Source organism: Musa acuminata, chromosome BXJ2-10 (assembly GCF_036884655.1).
Source record: "Musa acuminata AAA Group cultivar baxijiao chromosome BXJ2-10, Cavendish_Baxijiao_AAA, whole genome shotgun sequence".
Lineage (NCBI taxonomy): Eukaryota > Viridiplantae > Streptophyta > Magnoliopsida > Zingiberales > Musaceae > Musa > Musa acuminata.
In genome coordinates, this window is record NC_088347.1 from 22,383,415 (window position 1) to 22,402,404 (window position 18,990).

An 18,990-nucleotide genomic window follows, 5' to 3' on the forward strand; every position below is an offset into this window, starting at 1 on the left:
TCTGAGCTGTAAAACATATTACTGCTTGTGAGAGGAACACCTTTGCTTGTTTGAATGTCGGCAAAAGAACAGAGGCACCCAATCGCCGTTGCTTATAGACAGAAGTAATCTGTTGCTTGTTTGAATGTCGGCACAGTTCTCTGTTGCTTATAGACTTATAGAATTTCGATATATTTCCCTTGCTTGTTCGACGGATTCATTGCTTCTTTAGGGAACTAGCCAAGCTGCCTTGCTTGTTCTGCGGACTCGCTGCTTCTTTTTAAGTACTAGCAGTATTTTTAGTTGCTTGTTCTGCTGACTCATAGCTTTTTTTCTTAGTACTAGCAGCGTTACTAACTCAGATAGGCACAGTTAAGCCAGTAAAGTAATCAAAGAGTATGCACCTAATATAATAGAGGAAAGTAACAACACCTTACTCCACTCTGAAACTAAGGTCAAAGGACAAACTTGAAACAAATCATTGAATCTAAGCGAAACTCCCTTCTTTCTACCTTAACCATAGGCTACTCAACTATCTAAGAGACTTTAGATTTTAACTATACTTTCTTCCCATTGCTTATTCTTGTTCTGTTCAGTTGCTTCTTGTTCTTTCGTCGATGCCCGGTAGCTTATGGTGTTCGGGTGATGAGAAAGAGAAGAGATGGAAGGTGGAAACGAGAACTATTAATTAATTATAATAATGTGTCATTGTAGTTGTTTATAATAGGAAGAGAGACAGAGATGGAGATGGATTAGAGATAGAGATGATGAATTCATTGACCCAAACCGATTCGTTAAATTGGTTAACTAATTCGAACCAGTTTAATGAACAAGTTCAAAAATTAAATAAATAATTTGAAAAGGAAAATACAATTAATATTTATAAAAAAATACATCCGATAATTTTTCAATAGAAAACCACCTTCCGATAAATATCAATTAGTAATGACTTTTCGTGATAAAATATTTTTGTAAAATATCATAATTACAGTAAGATGTCATGTTGAACAAAAGTAAAAAAAAAAGAAAAAAAAGACGAGTCAATGTCATCTAGACGCATGCTATTTGATTTTAGCAGTGTGTTGCTGGTACCTAAGACCTACCAGAAATCATGTAGAATTAATTTTATATATATATATATATATATATATATATATATATATATAAAGTTAAACAAATTAACCATTTGTCATATCATAAAATTGTTATGTATAGTAATATCAAGCCGATCTTACTAAAAAAAAAAAAAGAGGATACACTCGTATAATTTTTTAAGGGTTTTTTTATATTTTATACTTGAGTAATTTGAAAATGACATATTTGTCATTGCTTATGATTCGTGTGAGTGAAAGTCGATTATTCTTGAAAAAAGTTCAATAATTATTTTCAATACTTTATATCCCAATCTCCCTAAGAAATCAAGATTAAGTTTATGAATATCCAAAAAATCCTATCTTGATCGGGACTCGCAACAAGCTTTTCGTAATATACCTGAAGGCATTGTTTTATTTTTTTTTGGAACGATTATGAGGAGAATTTTTTTTTATTATCAATCAATGACTGTGAACATTAAGTCAACCATACGGTGGTAGCTTATCAACGTCATCTTATTATTATTTTTATAAAAAAAGAAAATTCTTTCACATCAACCTCTTCAATGCTCATCAATGACGCCGTGGATTATTGGCTCTGGTGAGTCAACATCTCAGACAGCTAATTGCTATTTATTATGATGCACGCTAATGGTGTTGTACACTCTATATATGTATGTGTGTGTGTTCAAGGAACCACCACTTCCCCGTGCGAAACATCCGAGTCTGGTTTCCGAGAGTGCGGAGAGATTTCACTTGTCTTAGAGATGGCAATGGTCCTGGATTCATTTGTTTCAAGATACATTGAACAAGTGACGGGCTTTGTTGAGGGAGAGATATGCAAAGTGCTGGGGGTGAAGAAGGAGATCAAGACGCTGCAGGAGAAGCTGGAGATGATCAAATGTTACCTCGAAAGTGCAGAGCGGAAAAGCCGTGGGGATCCCGGCATCGAGGCCTGGGTGAGGAAGCTGAAAGCCATCATGTACGATGCCGACGACATCATCGATCTGTGCATGATGGAAGGTGGCAAACTGTTGGAGGCTCGGGGATCGGCATCGGCTTCGGGGGTAAGCTTCGCTTTCAGCTTTGTTTCTTCTTGCTTTCGGTGTACCAAACATCGCCATGAGATTGCGGGTGAAATCGAAGCCATTAATGGTAGACTGAAACAAATAGCTGAGGATACCTCCATCCTTAGTAATCTACAGTCTTCTGGTAGTCACCAACCCCAACCCGAAAAACCAACTGTACTTGAGACGACTTCCTTGGAAGTCGAGGAGGACATCGTAGGGGGACAAATCGAAGTAGATGCTGATACTCTAATCAATGCCATGCTAGAGGACACCAAACAAAAATGTCGTATTTTTGGGATTGTTGGAATGGGCGGAATCGGGAAGTCCACTCTGGCACGTAAAATATTCAATGATGAAAGGATGAGAGTCAATTTTCCCATTCAGAAATGGTTGTATATCTCTAAGAATTATTCGGAGACGAAGTTACTCGGAGAGTTAATTCGGTGCGCATCTAACAAATCTGAAGGAGGTGAAGCCAAACAAGAATCTTTCGAGGGACAAAGCAAATCAGAATTGGAAATCAAACTTGCCTCTCTCCTCACCAAAAATTTATTTCTCGTGTTGGATGATGTCTGGAGTGCAAATTTATGGAACGATTTCCTCAGGAAACCACTAAGTAAAGCAGTAGGTTGCACGATCTTAGTCACCACGAGGAAAGAAACTGTGTTAAAAGGTATGAGACCCAGCTATACCCACCCGGTGGAGAAAATGGATGTTAATAGTGGCTGGATGTTGCTTCGAAATTTGGTATTTGGAGCTGAGGAGGAGGATGACGAGCGTAGGTTGAAAGAAGTAGGCATGAAAATTGTCAGAAAATGTGATGGTCTTCCCCTTGCCATCAAAGCTATCGCAGGTGTTCTTGTTTGTAATGATAGGAGCATAGGGAAGTGGGAAGAAGTCCTCGAAAGTGATGCATGGAATATGAACCAGATCGACGATGAAGTACCGGGGGCTTTGAATTTGAGCTATGTGGATTTACCATCTCATCTGAAACAATGTTTTCTGTACTGTTCTTTGCACCCCCAGAAAAGTGATATGTATTACAAGGAAATCATTCGGTTTTGGGTAGCTGAAGGCCTTATCGCACAACAAGGAAATAGGCTGTTGGAAGATATAGCCGAGGAATATTACCATGAGTTAATTTGGAGGAATCTTCTACAAGTGGACGCAGGTACCTTAGGCCAGAAAAACTTCTCTATGCATGACCATTTACGATCTCTCGGTGCATGTTTGATGAAGGAAGAAGGAAAATTAATTAGACATGGTCAAAAATTAGATGTTAGAGCCAATGCAAAGATCCGTCGGTTGTCAGTGTCTAAAATGGGGAGTAAATTGGTACTGCCAGATCAAATTATGCAAGAGAAGTGTCTGAGAACCTTAATTGTTATCGATTCCCCTCGAACCAAGATAATCGAGGATAATGTACTCAGAATGTTACCACATCTTCGAGTGCTGGATCTGTCTTATACATCGATCAAGAGACTTCCAGATTGTATCGGAGATCTGTTGCAGTTGAGGTATATAGATTTGGATGAGACAAATATTTATGAGATACCAGAATCTATAGGACGCCTTGCAAACCTACAAACTCTGAACCTCTATAATTGCGCATATTTGCACAGACTTCCTAACGCGATCACCAGACTGCACAGTCTACGATGTCTTGATATTGAAAATGTTCCTCTGACTCATGTACCCAAGGGAATCGGAAAACTGATGGATCTTAATCATCTCGAAGGATTTGTGATCGGCCACAATGATCCAACGAACGAGTTGCATGAGGAGGGATGTGACCTAGAGGAGCTGCAAGCTCTTTCTAAGCTCAGATGTCTGAGAATATATGTGCTAGAGAGGGCAGTAACAGGGGTCTCGGTACTTGCGGATAAAACTCTTCTCAAGGAGCTGACATTAAGTTGGATGCCTCCAGAAGAAGATGGTGATGATGAGGAAGAAGATGGTGACGGTGGAGATGACAGCAACTCTGAGAATGATGGAGGTGAGGACGAGAACAACAATGACGATGGCGATGATGATGATGATGATGATGATGATGATGATGATGATGACGACGACGACGATGCTGATGAGGATGATGACAATGATGACGATGATGATGATGATGATGATGATGAGGAGGAGGATGAGGAGGAAGGAAATGAGGAGGATAACAAAGATGAGGATGAGGGCCAAGGAGTGACATGGACTGAGGAGCAGTTCCAGGCAGTTGAGAAGGTATGCGATGAACTCTCTCCCCCATCCAGCCTGGAAGATCTTATCTTTCAACGATTCCCCGGTCGGCAACTCCCATGCTGGTTGATGTCAACCTCACTAGACAAATCCTTCCCTAATCTGGCATATTTGAGGTTTTGGTTCCTCAAATCATGCACGGAACTGCCTCCTCTAGGCATGTTGCCCCTTCTGAAACATCTCGACATCACCGGCGGTGAAGCCATCAAAACCATTGGGCCAGAGTTTCTGGGCCGCAAGTTCCCTGGAGCTTCCGCATTTCCAAAACTTGAACATCTGGAGTTTGACGAAATGCCCAACTGGGAAGAATGGTCAGTATGGGGGATGGAAGAAAATGATCAGGGACCGCACCTCAAGCTCTTTCCTAATCTGAAGATATGCAAGATCATAGACTGTCCGAAACTGAGAGCTCTTCCAGAAGGCCTATCCCATGCTACCAAGTTGAAGGAATTGTATCTTGATAGTACTCAAGACTTGAGAGAAATCACAAACCTCCGGTTGAATTACAAGCTCGAGGTCAAAGATAACACGATGTTGAATAGAATATCCAACCTTTCCATGAAGTATCTGAAGGTGGAAGATTGTCCGAATCTGGAGTACGTGGAGAATCTCGACAGGTTGCAACAGCTGGTCCTGATATGTCCACGACAAATGAAGCAACTTCCGCAGTGGCTATCAACCCTAATTCAGCAGCGCCAAAGCATTCCTTCCGCTCAGTGGAGCTTCAGAAAACTGGAACTGCAATGCAACACCGTGCTGCTGAAGAGCTGTCTCGAGGGCAACGAGAATTGGCATATCATTCAACAGATTCCAGATGTCATAATTCAAACCTATTCCAGGAAAAGTTATATTCGATACAGCAAGCATCCACGCATGTACGATGCAAAAGTATGATGAATTCGTCGTTCCGGTAAGTTCATTTTCCATTTCTTTTCTATCTATCCCATGACTGTATATACATATATGTGTATTTGTTTTCATTGACGTTGACTTTCTCCTTTCGTACAGGATCAATAAAAGGCATTTGCCTGGTTATTCTTCTTATAGATATCTTGTGAATAAAGAAGCTATTTGGCGCAGGGATTCGATGATGTCGTCCTACTATCAAGACTGTATGCTTGTTTGTTTCCTTCTACGTTACTTATTTGTGTATTTGCACCTACGCAATAATTAATCTTTCCAAAAGAATTTAGAACAAATGATGTGGTCATGTAAATAGTATGAAGGCGTTGTCCGTAGGCAGTATAGGTCAGCACGAAGATGTTGTCACTGATCCATATACGGAGATGGCACAGGGAGATGATTGACAAGAACCTACGGGCAAATTTACATGGCTCATCGTACGTACATTATTCTTCCCTTTTCTGTTGTTGGTTGCTTTTAGCTGCTTATATTTTTAGGGTTTATTATTACTACATAAAGTTCTCGATGTTTCTCTTCTTCAAATGCTTCCTTTGGCAGGTCATAAAACACTGAATCCATAGCTAGGTTCTCCTTCAACGTGAAGGCTGCTGCATCCTCTTCGAGGCTAAAAACGAATCCAAAAGACATCTACTCGGTCATTGCGGCTACAACTTCTCAGCATTCTTCACTTTCCGTTCTTCCATCTTTGTGGAGCCTCCCGGACATATATGGGGAGTTATTTGCATGCATGAAGACTTTAGCAGAACGGTGCGAGAGAGCCCGTGTGTACACACAAGATGGAGCTACATTGGATGTTGCATGACCTCTAGTTTGATGTGTGTTCAGATTGTTCCTTGTCATATTTGATCAGAATAATATATTTTATTAGAATCTTTTGCATCGTCGCCTCTTACGACTGTCGTTGACAGGTTCGAGAGAATGAGTTCTGCTTGTACGAGTTTGTGTCCATTGTGTAACAACACTCTATTTATTGGGTTGGTATTATTATTTTTCTTTTAATAGCGGCTGACACGAAGGTTTTGGTCTCACTTCCTTCTCCTCAGTTGAGTAAAGATGGTTATATTAGAAGAAGAAGAAAAAAAAATCAGAAACCAGAAATACAGAAATCACAGAAAAAAATGAATATTTTCTTTAAAAAATCTTATTTTAATCAACATAACTGTTGATTGCGGGGGCATAGTGCTTATGGATGTTCGATAACCTACGCTCAATAAACTTAGGCGCATGCTATATGCTTCAGCAGTACGGTTTTGTAATCCTCTCCCAGATTCTGTGGATTCATCGGCAGGATGTCAACTTTTGCTAGTTGTTTCCAATATTTCGTCATGGGATTTCTTCTTGAGCTGCTGGTTATACATAGTTGTTTCACGGATTCTTTGAATCGACTCCTTGGTAGATTTTTCCAACTCAGCCAGCGTGTTCAAGGAGCTCTTTTCTGAGACTTCATCATGCGATGGCCTGTGCAAGAATAGTCAACAAAAGGATGCTGTAATAGTTGCTAGTGAGTGTCAATTAGATAGATGTAACTCGACTCGTAGCGGTACGTTTCTCGTGGTCAAAGCTATCATGCAACCATATTGAATCATTCGCATATTGAAGCTGACACTCACATCATCTCTCATGTGGGCCTCGAGAGGAAGATTTATTTATTATTTATATTTAATATATATAATTTTTTAAAAGATAAATGATGAAAATAATATTTGATTTCAAAATAAAATGATAAGGTATTAAAATGATATATTTAATAATTGAATTATAAGTTTTTTTTATGTTACATCAAAAGATGGTTGTTTAGCTGTCTTTGGCTATTAATTATTGGTTCGGCTGAGTGGTGACGTCAGCCCATGTTGAATCATTCGAGTATAAAAGCACTCACATCATTTGATGTTGGCCGAAGATAAAAAATTATTTATTATTTATATTTAATATATATATTTTTTAAAATAAATGATGAAGTTAGGATTCAAATTCATAATCTTATGGTAAACTATTAAAGTGATATATTTAATAACTTGATTCCAAGTTTTTCAAAGCTACATCAAAAGATGGTGTAGTTTTATCTTTATGATTTTTTCCTTTAAAATTCTTTTATATCATGTGTGTATTGGATCATCAATCCATATTAATCTATGGCTATGATTATTGGTTCGGATGAGTCTGATATCAGCTATCATGCAATCACGTTGAATCATTCGTAAATAAAAGCTAACACTCACATCATCTCATGTGGGCCTTAAGATGAAGACTTGTTTATTATTTGTATTTAATATTTTTTAAAAATAAATGATGAAGCTGGGATTTAAATTCATAATTTTATGGTAAACTATTAAAGTGATATATTCAATATCTTTATTCCAAGTTTTTCAACGTTACATTAAAAGGTGGTTGTTTAGCTTTATCTTTCATGCCGTCTCAAGAAGAAAACTTATTTGTTGTTTATATTTAATATATATATTAAAAAAAAATTGTTTAGTTTTATCTTTCTAACTTTTTTTCTTTTAAAATTTTTTTATATCGAGGGTGTATTGAACCCATCAATCCATATCGATTAGTGATTATGAATTATTAGTTCCGATGAGTCGTGACATCAACTATCATGGAATCGATATTTTAATTATTTATATTAATATTAAAAAAATGAAAAAGTTAAGATTCAAATTCATAATCTTACGATAAACTATTAAAGTGATATATTCAACTATTAAAATTTTTCAATGTTACATCAAAATGTTGTTGGTTAGCTTTATCTTTCATTTGGGTCTCGAAGTCTTATTTGTTATTTATATTTAATATATATATTTTAATATATATTTTTGTTTAGCTTTATCTTTCTAATTTTTTTTCTTTTAGAATTTGTTTATATCGCGAGTGTATTTGACCCATCAATTCATATCGATTATTGACTATGAATTATTAGTTTGGATGAGTTATGACATCAGCTATCATGCATCTGAATCATTCGCATATAAAAGCTAACACTCACATTATCTCATATGAGCCTCAAAACGAAGACTTATTTATTATTTATATTTAATATTTTTAAAAAATAAAATGATAAAGCTAAGATTCAAATTCATAATCTTACAATAAACAATTAAAGTGATATATTCAATAATTTGATTCCAAGTTTTTTAAAGTTATATCAAAATGTGGTTGTTTAGCTTTATCTTTTATGTGAGTCTCGACACAAAGGCTTATTTATGTTAGGACCTAAATCGACACTAAGAGGGGGGGTGAATTAGTGCTTCAATAAAAATCTCAACGATTTAAAAATTTTTATTTAAAAATAGTGTCAGAAATGTTGAAGGTGTGCTTGACTTAGAATAAGTACAATAAATAATTAAAATAATATTAATGATAATAAAAAGTAAAATAGAAATGCAAACCGAGTTTTATAGTGGTTTGATCGTCGTGACCTACTTCCACTCCCGATTCCTCCTCTGTTGAGGCCATCGATATCCACTAACAGTCTTCCTTTAATGTGCCAAGACTAGCTACCATTTTACAACTCTTTTCTCATTTTTACAGGTTTGGGAGATAATCTTACAACCCACTTACCCCTTTTTTAAACTGAAATCAACACTTAAAAGCTAGAGGAGGAGAATTCTCACAAGATTACAATAGTGTTTTCCCCAATTTTTATTTTCAGTTGATGTATTTGCTGAACATGGATGCGTGGGGTATTTATATACCTCAAATGACTTCAAAAAGTGGAGCTAAAATTTAAATCCCCAAGATTTCAGGGTACTAGTGGTACCATCGCCTAGTCTGGTGGTACTACCATCTGACACATTAACACTGGGCAGTACCACTGCCCAATCTAGTGGTACCATCGCCTAACATAGTCTAGGATGTTGAATCTCGAATTTTGATGATACAATCAATTGATGGGTTAATTGATCTAATCCATATTATTGAGTTAAGTGTATAGGATTAACTACGATAACCAGAAAATACAAAGCAAGGATACCGGAGTCAAGTTCGATGGACGTTTAAGAGTCCGAAGAATCGTCGGAGATGCTGCTAGAACCAACCGAGAAGAAATCAGGAACCTGTCGGAATTTTCGGAAGTTCGCCGAAGAGAAAGTCAGAGGTTCACGGAGATCACCGAGGAGGCTCGGCTACTCATTAAAGTCATCACAAGTTCGGGAGCTTGCTGGGAGTCCGTCGGGAGAAGTTCGTCGGAAAGCTCGCCGGAACAAGACTCGACGTTCACGGTTGAAAAATTGCTTAGGATGTGTTTTTGTTATGTAGTTAACGTGTAATTAGGATTAGGATTAAGAGATAATCCTATATCTTGGTTAGGGGCCAACTGGGCCCAAAATTAGACTTGGTTTGGGCTAAGTTTGTAGCCCAACCAGTCAACCGAAGAGTCTGGCGGTAGCACTGCCCAGCACCCGAGAGCTGGGCGGTGGCACCGCCCAGCACTGTCAACGCCTAACACTAACAGGCGGTGGCACTGCCACTGACAGGCGGTGGCACCGTCAGCATCGGGAACTCCACAAGAATTCAAATTTGGAGCCCAAATTTGAATCCTCTTGAGGCCTATAAATACCCCTCAAATCTCAGCTGAGATTACAACTTTTGAGCAGCAATTGATTGAGAGAAAGGTCATAGAAAAGTCTTAGAAAGTCTTGTTTTTAATTTGCTAGTGTTCACCTCATTCCTTCTCAAAAATCTGTAAGAGAGTGAACCACTTGTAAAGAGTTGTAAGAAGGGTATTTACCCTTCCCTTTCAAGAGATTTGCTAGCGGAAGGTGGGAGCCTCATCGAAGAGGGACCTCGCAAGTGGATGTAGGTCATTTGACCGAACCACTCTAAAATTGGAGTAATCTCTGGTTTACGTTTACTTATCGCAATTTATCTTACTGCAAACTTTCTTACGTACTTTATAATCTTGCTGCACTTCTCTACGAACACGCGTCTAAGTTAAACTTTTCAAGTTCAGTTTTTTTATCGTGCCAACGATTTCAAAAACCAACGTTTTAATCCACTGCACTAATTCACCCCCCCCTCTTAGTGCCGCTCCGATCCTAACAATTGGTATCAGAGCTAGGCTCACTCTCATATTTGGTTTAATACCCAAGAGAGATGGCTTACTCCAACATGCATGAGGGACACTCTATCACACGTCCACCTATGTTTAATGGGTCGGATTACACGTATTGGAAGACTCGGATGAGGATCTTCCTCATTTCTATGGATTTCGAGCTTTAGACTATTGTTGAAAATGGATTTCAAAAATCTTTTCTTCCGATGAGCGAATGGAATGAATCGGAGAAGAAGGTTTTTGCTTTAAATGCAAAGGCTATGAATGCCTTGTTTTGTGCACTAGACAAAAATGAATTTAATCATGTTTCAATTTGTGATTCGGCTTTTGATATTTGGAGAACTCTTGAGGTCACTCATGAAGGCACTAGCCGAGTGAAAGAGTCCAAAATCAATATTCTTGTGCACTCTTACGAACTTTTCCGAATGAAACCAAGTGAGTCCATCGGAGACATGTACACCCGGTTCACGGATGTCATCAATGGACTCAAAGCTCTTGGTAAAGGTTTTACTAACTTTGAACTAGTAACTAAAATTTTAAGATCTCTCCCAAAAAGTTGGGATCCAAAAGTTACGACCATTCAAGAGGCCAAAGACCTTAAAACATTCCCTCTTGAAGAACTCATTGGGTCTTTAATGACCTACGAAATGATATGTCAAGCTCATGACGAGCTCGAGAACCCCCTTCCAAAGAACAGGAAGGATATGACACTCACATCATAAGAAGACCACTTGAAAGGAACATCAAGTGATGAGGACAGTGACAATGACATTGCACTTTTGACTCAAAAATTTAAAAAATATTTAAGAAAGAACAAATTTAAAAATAATATAAAAAATAAATTCGAACACAAGAAGGACCAAGTAATTTGCTATGAGTGCAAGAAACCGGGACACTACAAGAACGATTGTCCACAAGCCAAAAAGAAAGCATCAAAGAAGAAGGCGCTCAAGGCAACATGGGATGATTCAAGCACGTCCGAAGAAGAGGAGTCCAACACCGAGCAAGTTGCTCATTACGCCCTAATGGCCTTCGAAGAAGAGGTAACAGATTTAATTAATGCAGATTTACCTTATCATGAATTATTAAATACCTTCCATGAGTTATTTGATGAATGTAAGACAATTAGTAGAAAATACAAATTGCTAAAAAAGGAGCATGATAGTCTTACTTGTGATTTTGATAAATTAAAAACTGAATATCATGATAGTCTAGCTCCATGTGCTAAATGCCATGATCTAGAAACTCTCCAAAATGAGAACTTAGTACTTAAGGACACATTGAAGAAATTCAAGGTCGGTAGCAAGTCCTTAAACATGATTCTTACAAATAAGGGTCACGTTCCTAAAAGGAGTGGAATCGGATTTGTGAGAAGTACTCACCAAAATCCAACCACCTTCATTAAAGGTCCTATCTTACATGTTCAACACCAAAGCAATTGCAACTTTTGTTGCAAATATGGACATATAACTTACCAATGTCCATTCAAGAAAATTAGTCCGAACAAATTGATTTGGGTTCCTAAAGGAACCATGATCAAGTCTATGCAACATGATAAACAAGTTAGATTAATTTTTGAGGCACCCAAAAGTAAATGGGTACCTAAAAATAATTCCTTCTTGTAGAAACATACATCATCACATGCTAGGAGCAAGAGATGGTATCTTGATAGTGGATGCTCAAGGCATATGACCGGAGATCCATCCCAATTCTCCAAGCTCACTAGCATGGATGAAGGATATATCACCTTCGGAGACAACAACAAAGGCAAAATCATTGGCAAGGGAACCATAGGTAATAAATCAAGTTTTTTCATTGATGATGTGTTACTAGTTGATGGATTGAAATATAATCTGTTGAGCATTAGTCAATTATGCAATAAAGGTTATATCGTTAGATTTGAATCAAATATGTGCATTATTGAAAAACCAAATCATAACATGACTATGATTGCTTTAAAACAAAATAATATCTATACCATCAATCTTGATGAACTAAGTAATGAAATGTGTTTCTCTGCCGTAAATGATGATGCTTGGCTTTGACATAGGAGATTAGGCCATGCAAGCATGAAAATAATATCTAAAATCTCATCTCAAGAATTAGTACGAGGGATTCCGAATATGAAGTTTATTAAGGATAAGGTATGCGATGCATGTCAACTAGGGAAACAAATAAAAACAAGCTTCAAACCAAAAAATCAAATTAGCACCACTAGACCGTTATAATTGATCCATTTGGACTTATTTGGACCAATTGATACAACAAGTCTAGGTGGAAGCAAATATGCTTTTGTGATTGTGGATGACTACTCTAGATACACTTGGACCTATTTCTTAGCTCACAAAAGTGATTGTTTCAAGTGTTTCTCTAAATTTTGTAAACTCACTCAAAACGAAAAAGGTTTCATGATTTCATCAATTCGGAGTGATCATGGTGGCGAATTTCAAAACCGTGACTTTCAAAATTTTTGTGAAGTTACTGGATACAATCACAACTTCTCTACTCCGAGAAATCCCCAACAAAATGGAGTAGTTGAAAGAAAAAATAGAAACCTACAAGAAATGGCAAGAACTATGTTAAATGAACATAGTTTACCTAAGTATTTTTGGGCCGAAGCCGTAAATACGGCTTGCTACATCATGAATAGAGTCCTAATAAGACCATCCTTATCAAAAACTCCCTATGAATTATGGAAAAACAAAAAACCAAATATTTCCTATTTTAAAGTTTTCGGTTGTAAATGCTTTATTTTAAATAAAAGGGATGCCTTAGGAAAATTTGATGCTAAATCCGATGAAGGCATCTTTCTTGGTTACTCTTCCGTTTCTAAAGCTTTTCGGGTTTTTAATAAAAAAAACTTAGTAATAGAAGAGTCTATTCATGTAGTTTTCAATGAAGTTTCAAATTTAAAGAAAAATGATTTTGATGATGATCTTGGTTTTGATAATTTGAATTTAAATGAACCCCCTCCTCAAAATAGTAACTTGGATGTACCTTCTTCCGAAATTTCCTTACCTAAAGAATGGAAGTATATAGATGCTCATCCAAAGGAGCTAATTATAGGGGATACATCTAAAGGGGTTCAAACTCGTTCCTCTTTCAAGAATTTTTGTGCTAATGCCGCCTTCCTTTCTCAAAACGAACCTAAGTGCATTGACGAGGCCATAAAAGATGATTTTTGGGTTATTGCAATGCAAGAGGAATTAAATCAATTTGAGAGGAATAAGGTATGGGAGCTTGTTCCTAGACCTAGTGACCATTTAGTCATTGGTACTAAATGTGTCTTTAGAAACAAGCAAGACGAAAATGGTATCGTGGTTAGAAACAAGGCTAGATTAGTGGCCAAAGGTTTCAACCAAGAAGAAGGTATCGATTACAAAGAAACCTTCGCTCCCGTGGCTCGATTAGAAGCCATAAAGATACTCCTTGCCCATGCTAGTAGTTATAATTTTAAACTATTTCAAATGGATATCAAAAGTGCCTTCTTGAATGGTTTTATTTCCGAAGAAGTATATGTCGAACAACCTCCCGGATTTGAAAATTCTCTTCTTCCTAATCATGTATTCAAATTGACTAAGGCTCTCTATGGCTTGAAACAAGCTCCTAGAGCTTGGTATGAAAGGCTTAGTTCCTTTCTTATTTTAAATAATTTTACCAAAGGCAAGGTTGATACTACATTGTTTATTAAACATTTTGAAAATAATTTTCTTATTGTGCAAATTTATGTTGACGATATTATTTTTGGCTCTTCGGATGAATCACTATGTGAATCATTTGCCAAATCTTTGAGTCATGAATTTGAAATGAGTTTAATGGGTGAATTAACTTTCTTTTTAGGATTACAAATCAAACAACTTAAGGATGGTATATTTCTTAACCAATCTAAATATACATTAGAATTGTTAAAACGATTTAACATGGATAATTCAAAAGCAATAAACACCCCTATGAGTACTGCGACTAAGTTAGATATGGATGAAAATAGTAAAAATTTCGATCAAAAAACATATAGGGGAATGATAGGTAGCCTACTCTACCTCACCGCGACTAGACCGGATATTATATTTAGTGTAGGACTTTGCGCTAGGTTTCAATCAAATCCCAAATTATCCCATCTTAAAAGTATTAAAAGAATATTTAGGTATCTTAAAGGAACTCCAAATTTAGGATTGTGGTATCCAAAATTTAAAAAATTTGATTTAATAGCTTATGCAGATGCCGATTTTGGCGGATGCAGGATAGATAGAAAAAGTACATCCGGAACATGCCAATTTTTAGGACATGCACTTGTTTCTTGGAATTCTAAGAAATAAAATTCAGTTGCACTATCTACGGCGGAAGCCGAGTATATTGCTACAAGTGCATGCTGTGCACAAGTTGTTTGGATGAAAAATACATTAGAAGACTATGAAATTCACTTTAAAAATATTTCCATAAAATATGATAATACTAGTGTCATATGTCTTACTAAAAATCCAATTCAGCATTCTAGAACTAAGCACATCGACGTTAGGCATCATTTCATACGCGATCATGTCCTTAACAATGATGTTGTTCTATAATTCATTGACACAAAGCATCAATTAGCAGATATATTTACAAAAACCCTAAATGAAGATCAATTTGAATTTATTAAAAGGAAACTAGGCATGTTAAATTGTCCTTGAAAATAAGCTTGTTTGAATATTTTTTAAAAAATATTTTTTTAAAATTCTGGATATATGCTTTTGGATGAATGCTGATTTTTCCTTTTAAGCTAAATTCTGGATAAGTATTTTTGGCACATTTGAATGATTAATCTTAATGCTGTATTCTTTCTCTAATGATTTTATGATATTTTGTGAATCTCGAAATTAATGGCTTGATTATGAGTTTCAAGTTGACGAATTGAATTTGAATGGGTTTGTATTCGAATTATGATCTTGACTTATTGAAGTTACTACTTGAATTTTTTTTTTTTTCTATCCCAATCTCTTCCTTGTACATCTACAATTTTTTTAGAAAGAAGAGATTTAATAAAATGAATGAATGCTGTATTTTCCTTTAAGATGAATTTAGCATACTTAACTTTGAATGGTAAAATTTTTCTGATCAATGCTGAATTCCTGATGTTATAATCACAAATTATGTGCTTCAAGTCTCATTCCCTTTTTGTTGATGACAAAGGGGGAGAAAAGTGATGACTTGTATCATTTCAATAGCATGATTTATATGAATTGCAAAAGCTAGTGTAATATGAATGTCTTATATGCCTTGCAAAATCTTTGAGAATATCGCAAGATCGATTGATCATATTGAAAGCATGTCAAACATGTATATCATGAAATTCATGTTGAAAATATTTATCTCCTGTATTTGTCTCTTATCTTTCGACTTGAAAAGGATTTTCATCGAAGTTTCGCATTTACATTATGCTTAATGAGAATAACGATAAGTTCTATGGTTAGAACTTATCGGTTTATGCTTGAATTCAATGGGATAGAATTCAAGTGTTTTTATCTTCTCATAATATGGCATATAGATAGGGGGAGTTATGTTTAACTTCGTCATCAATTGATTGTCATCATAAAAAAGGGGGAGATTGTTGAATCTCGGATTTTGATGATACAATCAATTGATGGGTTAATTGATCTAATTCATATTATTGAGTTAAGTGTGTAGGATTAACTACGATAACCAGAAAACACAAAGCAAGGATACCAGAGTCAAGTTCGATGGACGTTTAAGAGTCCGAAGAATCGTCGGAGATGCTGCTGGAACCAACCGAGAAGAAATCAGGAACTTGTCAGAATTTTCAGAAGTTCGCCGAAGAGATTGTCGGAGGTTCACGGAGATCACCGAGAAGGCTCAGCTACTCATTAAAGTCATCACAAGTTCGGGAACTTGCTGGGAGTCCGTCGGGAGAAGTTCATCGGAAAGCTCGTCGGAACAAGACTCGACGTTCACGGTTGAAAAATTGCTTAGGATGTGTTTTTGTTATGTAGTTAACGTGTAATTAGGATTAGGATTAAGAGATAATCCTATAGCCTAGTTATAGGCCAACTGGGCCCAAAATTAGACTTGGTTTGGGCTAAGTTTGTAGCCCAACCAGTCAACCGAAGAGTCTGGCGGTAGCACCGCCAGACTGGGCGGTTGCACCGCCCAGCACTGTCAGCGCCTGACACTGACAGGCGGTGGCACCGCCAGCATCGGGAACTCCACGAGAATTCAAATTTGGAGCCCAAATTTGAATCCTCTTGAGGCCTATAAATACCCCTCAAATCTCAGTTGAGATTACAACTTTTGAGCAGCAATTGATTGAGAGAAAGGTCTTTGAAAAGTCTTAGAAAGTCTTGTTTTCAATTTGCTAGTGTTCACCTCATTCCTTCTCGAAAATTTGTAAGAGAGTGAATCGCTTGTAAAGAGTTGTAAGAGGGGTATTTACCCTTCCCTTTCAAGAGATTTGCTAGTGGAAGGTGGGAGCCTCATCGAAGAGGGGCCTCGCAAGTGGATGTAGGTCATTTGACCGAACCACTCTAAAATTGGAGTAATCTCTGGTTTGCGTTTACTTATCGCAATTTATCTTACTGCAAACTTTCTTACGTACTTTATAATCTTGCTGGACTTCTCTACGAACACGCGTCTAAGTTAAACTTTTCAAGTTCAATTTTTTTATCGTGCCAACGATTTCAAAAACCAACGTTTTAATCCGCTGCACTAATTCACCCCCCCCCCCTCTTAGTGCCGCTCCGATCCTAACATAGGAGACTATGTTTGGATGGTACCACCACCCAGTCTGACGGTGCCACTGCCTACTTTGGGCGATACAACCTCCAAACCCTACTATAGGACATTGAATGAGCCAAACAGTAGACCCAATTGGCCCCTAATTAAGTTGGTATTGTTTCACCCCAATTCAGACTCAATTAGACCTAAACTAACTCAATCTAGACAAATTATTATAAAGCCTGAATCAAATATTGTATGGCATGTTATCGGTTCTTCTAACGCTTGATCCTTTAGCATATCGTCCTCTCCTTCGGTGTATTGCTTAATCGGCATGTTGACTCCTACAACTTCCGATCTCCTTAGCGCAATGGTCAATCCTTTGATCCGATGCTTGAACTCATAGCACAAAATTCTTCTGCCGACATATCGATTGATCCTCCGACCCGACGTCTAATCTCCTAATATGTTCAACTCCGGCCCAACGTCTGATTCCTCCTACTTCAATCAATTTGCCTCTACTTGATATAAGCTAATCCTGCGTCACTCAAACTATAGATTAGATCACAAACTATAGATTCAACAATTTATTATTTTTATTATATATATATATATATATATATATATATTTGTTTAGTTTTATCTTTCTAATTTTTTTCTTTTAGAATTTTTTTTTATCGTCGGTGCATTGGACCCATCAATCCATATCGATTAATAGCTATGAATTATTCGTTAGTTCGGATGAGTCATGATATCAGCTATCATGCAACCGAATCATTCGCATATAAAAGCTAACACTCACATCATCTCATGTGGGCCTAAGACGAAGACTTATTTATTATTTATATTTAATATATTTTTTAAAAATAAATAATAAAGTTAAGATTCAAATTCATAATCTTATGATTAACTATTAAAGTGATATATTCAATAATTTGATTCCAAGTTTTTCAATGTTATATCAAAATATGGTTGTTTAGCTTTATATTTCACGTGCATCTCAAGACAAAGACTTATTTATTTTTTATATTTAATATATATATTTTAAAAAATATATATTTTGTTTATTTTTATCTTTTTAATTTTTTTAATTTAGAATTTTTTTTTATATCGCGAGTGTATTGGACCCATCAATCCATATCGATCAATGACTATGAATTATTTGTTTGGATAAGTCGTGATATCAGCTATTATGCAATCAAATCACTCTGCATATAAAAAAAAGCTAACACTCACATCATCTCATGTGGGCCTCAAGATGAAAACTTATTTATTATTTATATTTAATATTTTTTTAGAAAATAAATGATAATGATAAGATTCAAATTCATAATCTTACGATAAACTAGTAAAGTGATATATTCAATAATTTGATTCCAAGTTTTTCAATGTTACATCACATTTTGATTGTTTAGCTTTTATCTTTCATGTGGATATGAAGACGAAGACTTATTTATTGTTTGTATTTAATATATATATATATATATATATATTTAAAAATATATTTTTTGTTTAGTTTTATCTTTTTAATTTTTTTCTTTTAGAATTTGTTTACATCGTGGGTTTATTAGACTCATCAATCTATATCAATCGGTGGCTATGAATTATTAGTTTAGATTAGTTATGACATTAGCCATCATATAACCGAATCATTAGCATATAAAAGCTAACACTTACATAATCTCATGTGGGCCTAAGATGAAGACTTATTTATTATTTATATTTAATATTTAAAAAAAATGATAAAGCTAAGATTCAAATTTCTAATCTTATAGTAAACTATTAAAGTAATATATTCAATAGTTTGATTCTAAGTTTTTTAATATTGCATCAAAATATGGTTGTTTAGTTTTATCTTTATGATTTTTTTTTTTAGAACTCTTTTATATCGCGAGTGTATTGAACCATCAATCTATAT

General features: G+C 36.0%; 1 protein-coding gene across 2 annotated transcripts; it reads left to right on the top strand.

The window, feature by feature from the left end:
• The first annotated feature begins 1,250 nt into the window (after positions 1-1,250).
• On the top strand, positions 1,251-6,310 carry LOC135624501 (putative disease resistance protein RGA3). Of its 2 annotated transcripts, none has more exons than XM_065128185.1 (3): positions 1,251-5,297; positions 5,396-5,727; positions 5,810-6,310. In XM_065128185.1, exon 1 carries the CDS (start codon positions 1,709-1,711, stop codon positions 5,279-5,281), a length of 3,573 nt encoding a protein of 1,190 aa, XP_064984257.1. In that variant the 5' UTR covers positions 1,251-1,708; the 3' UTR covers positions 5,282-5,297; positions 5,396-5,727; positions 5,810-6,310. The 2 variants fall into 2 exon arrangements, with proteins under 2 accessions (XP_064984257.1, XP_064984256.1); XM_065128184.1 differs by having other exon boundaries at positions 5,849-6,310.
• The last annotated feature ends 12,680 nt before the right edge of the window (positions 6,311-18,990 follow it).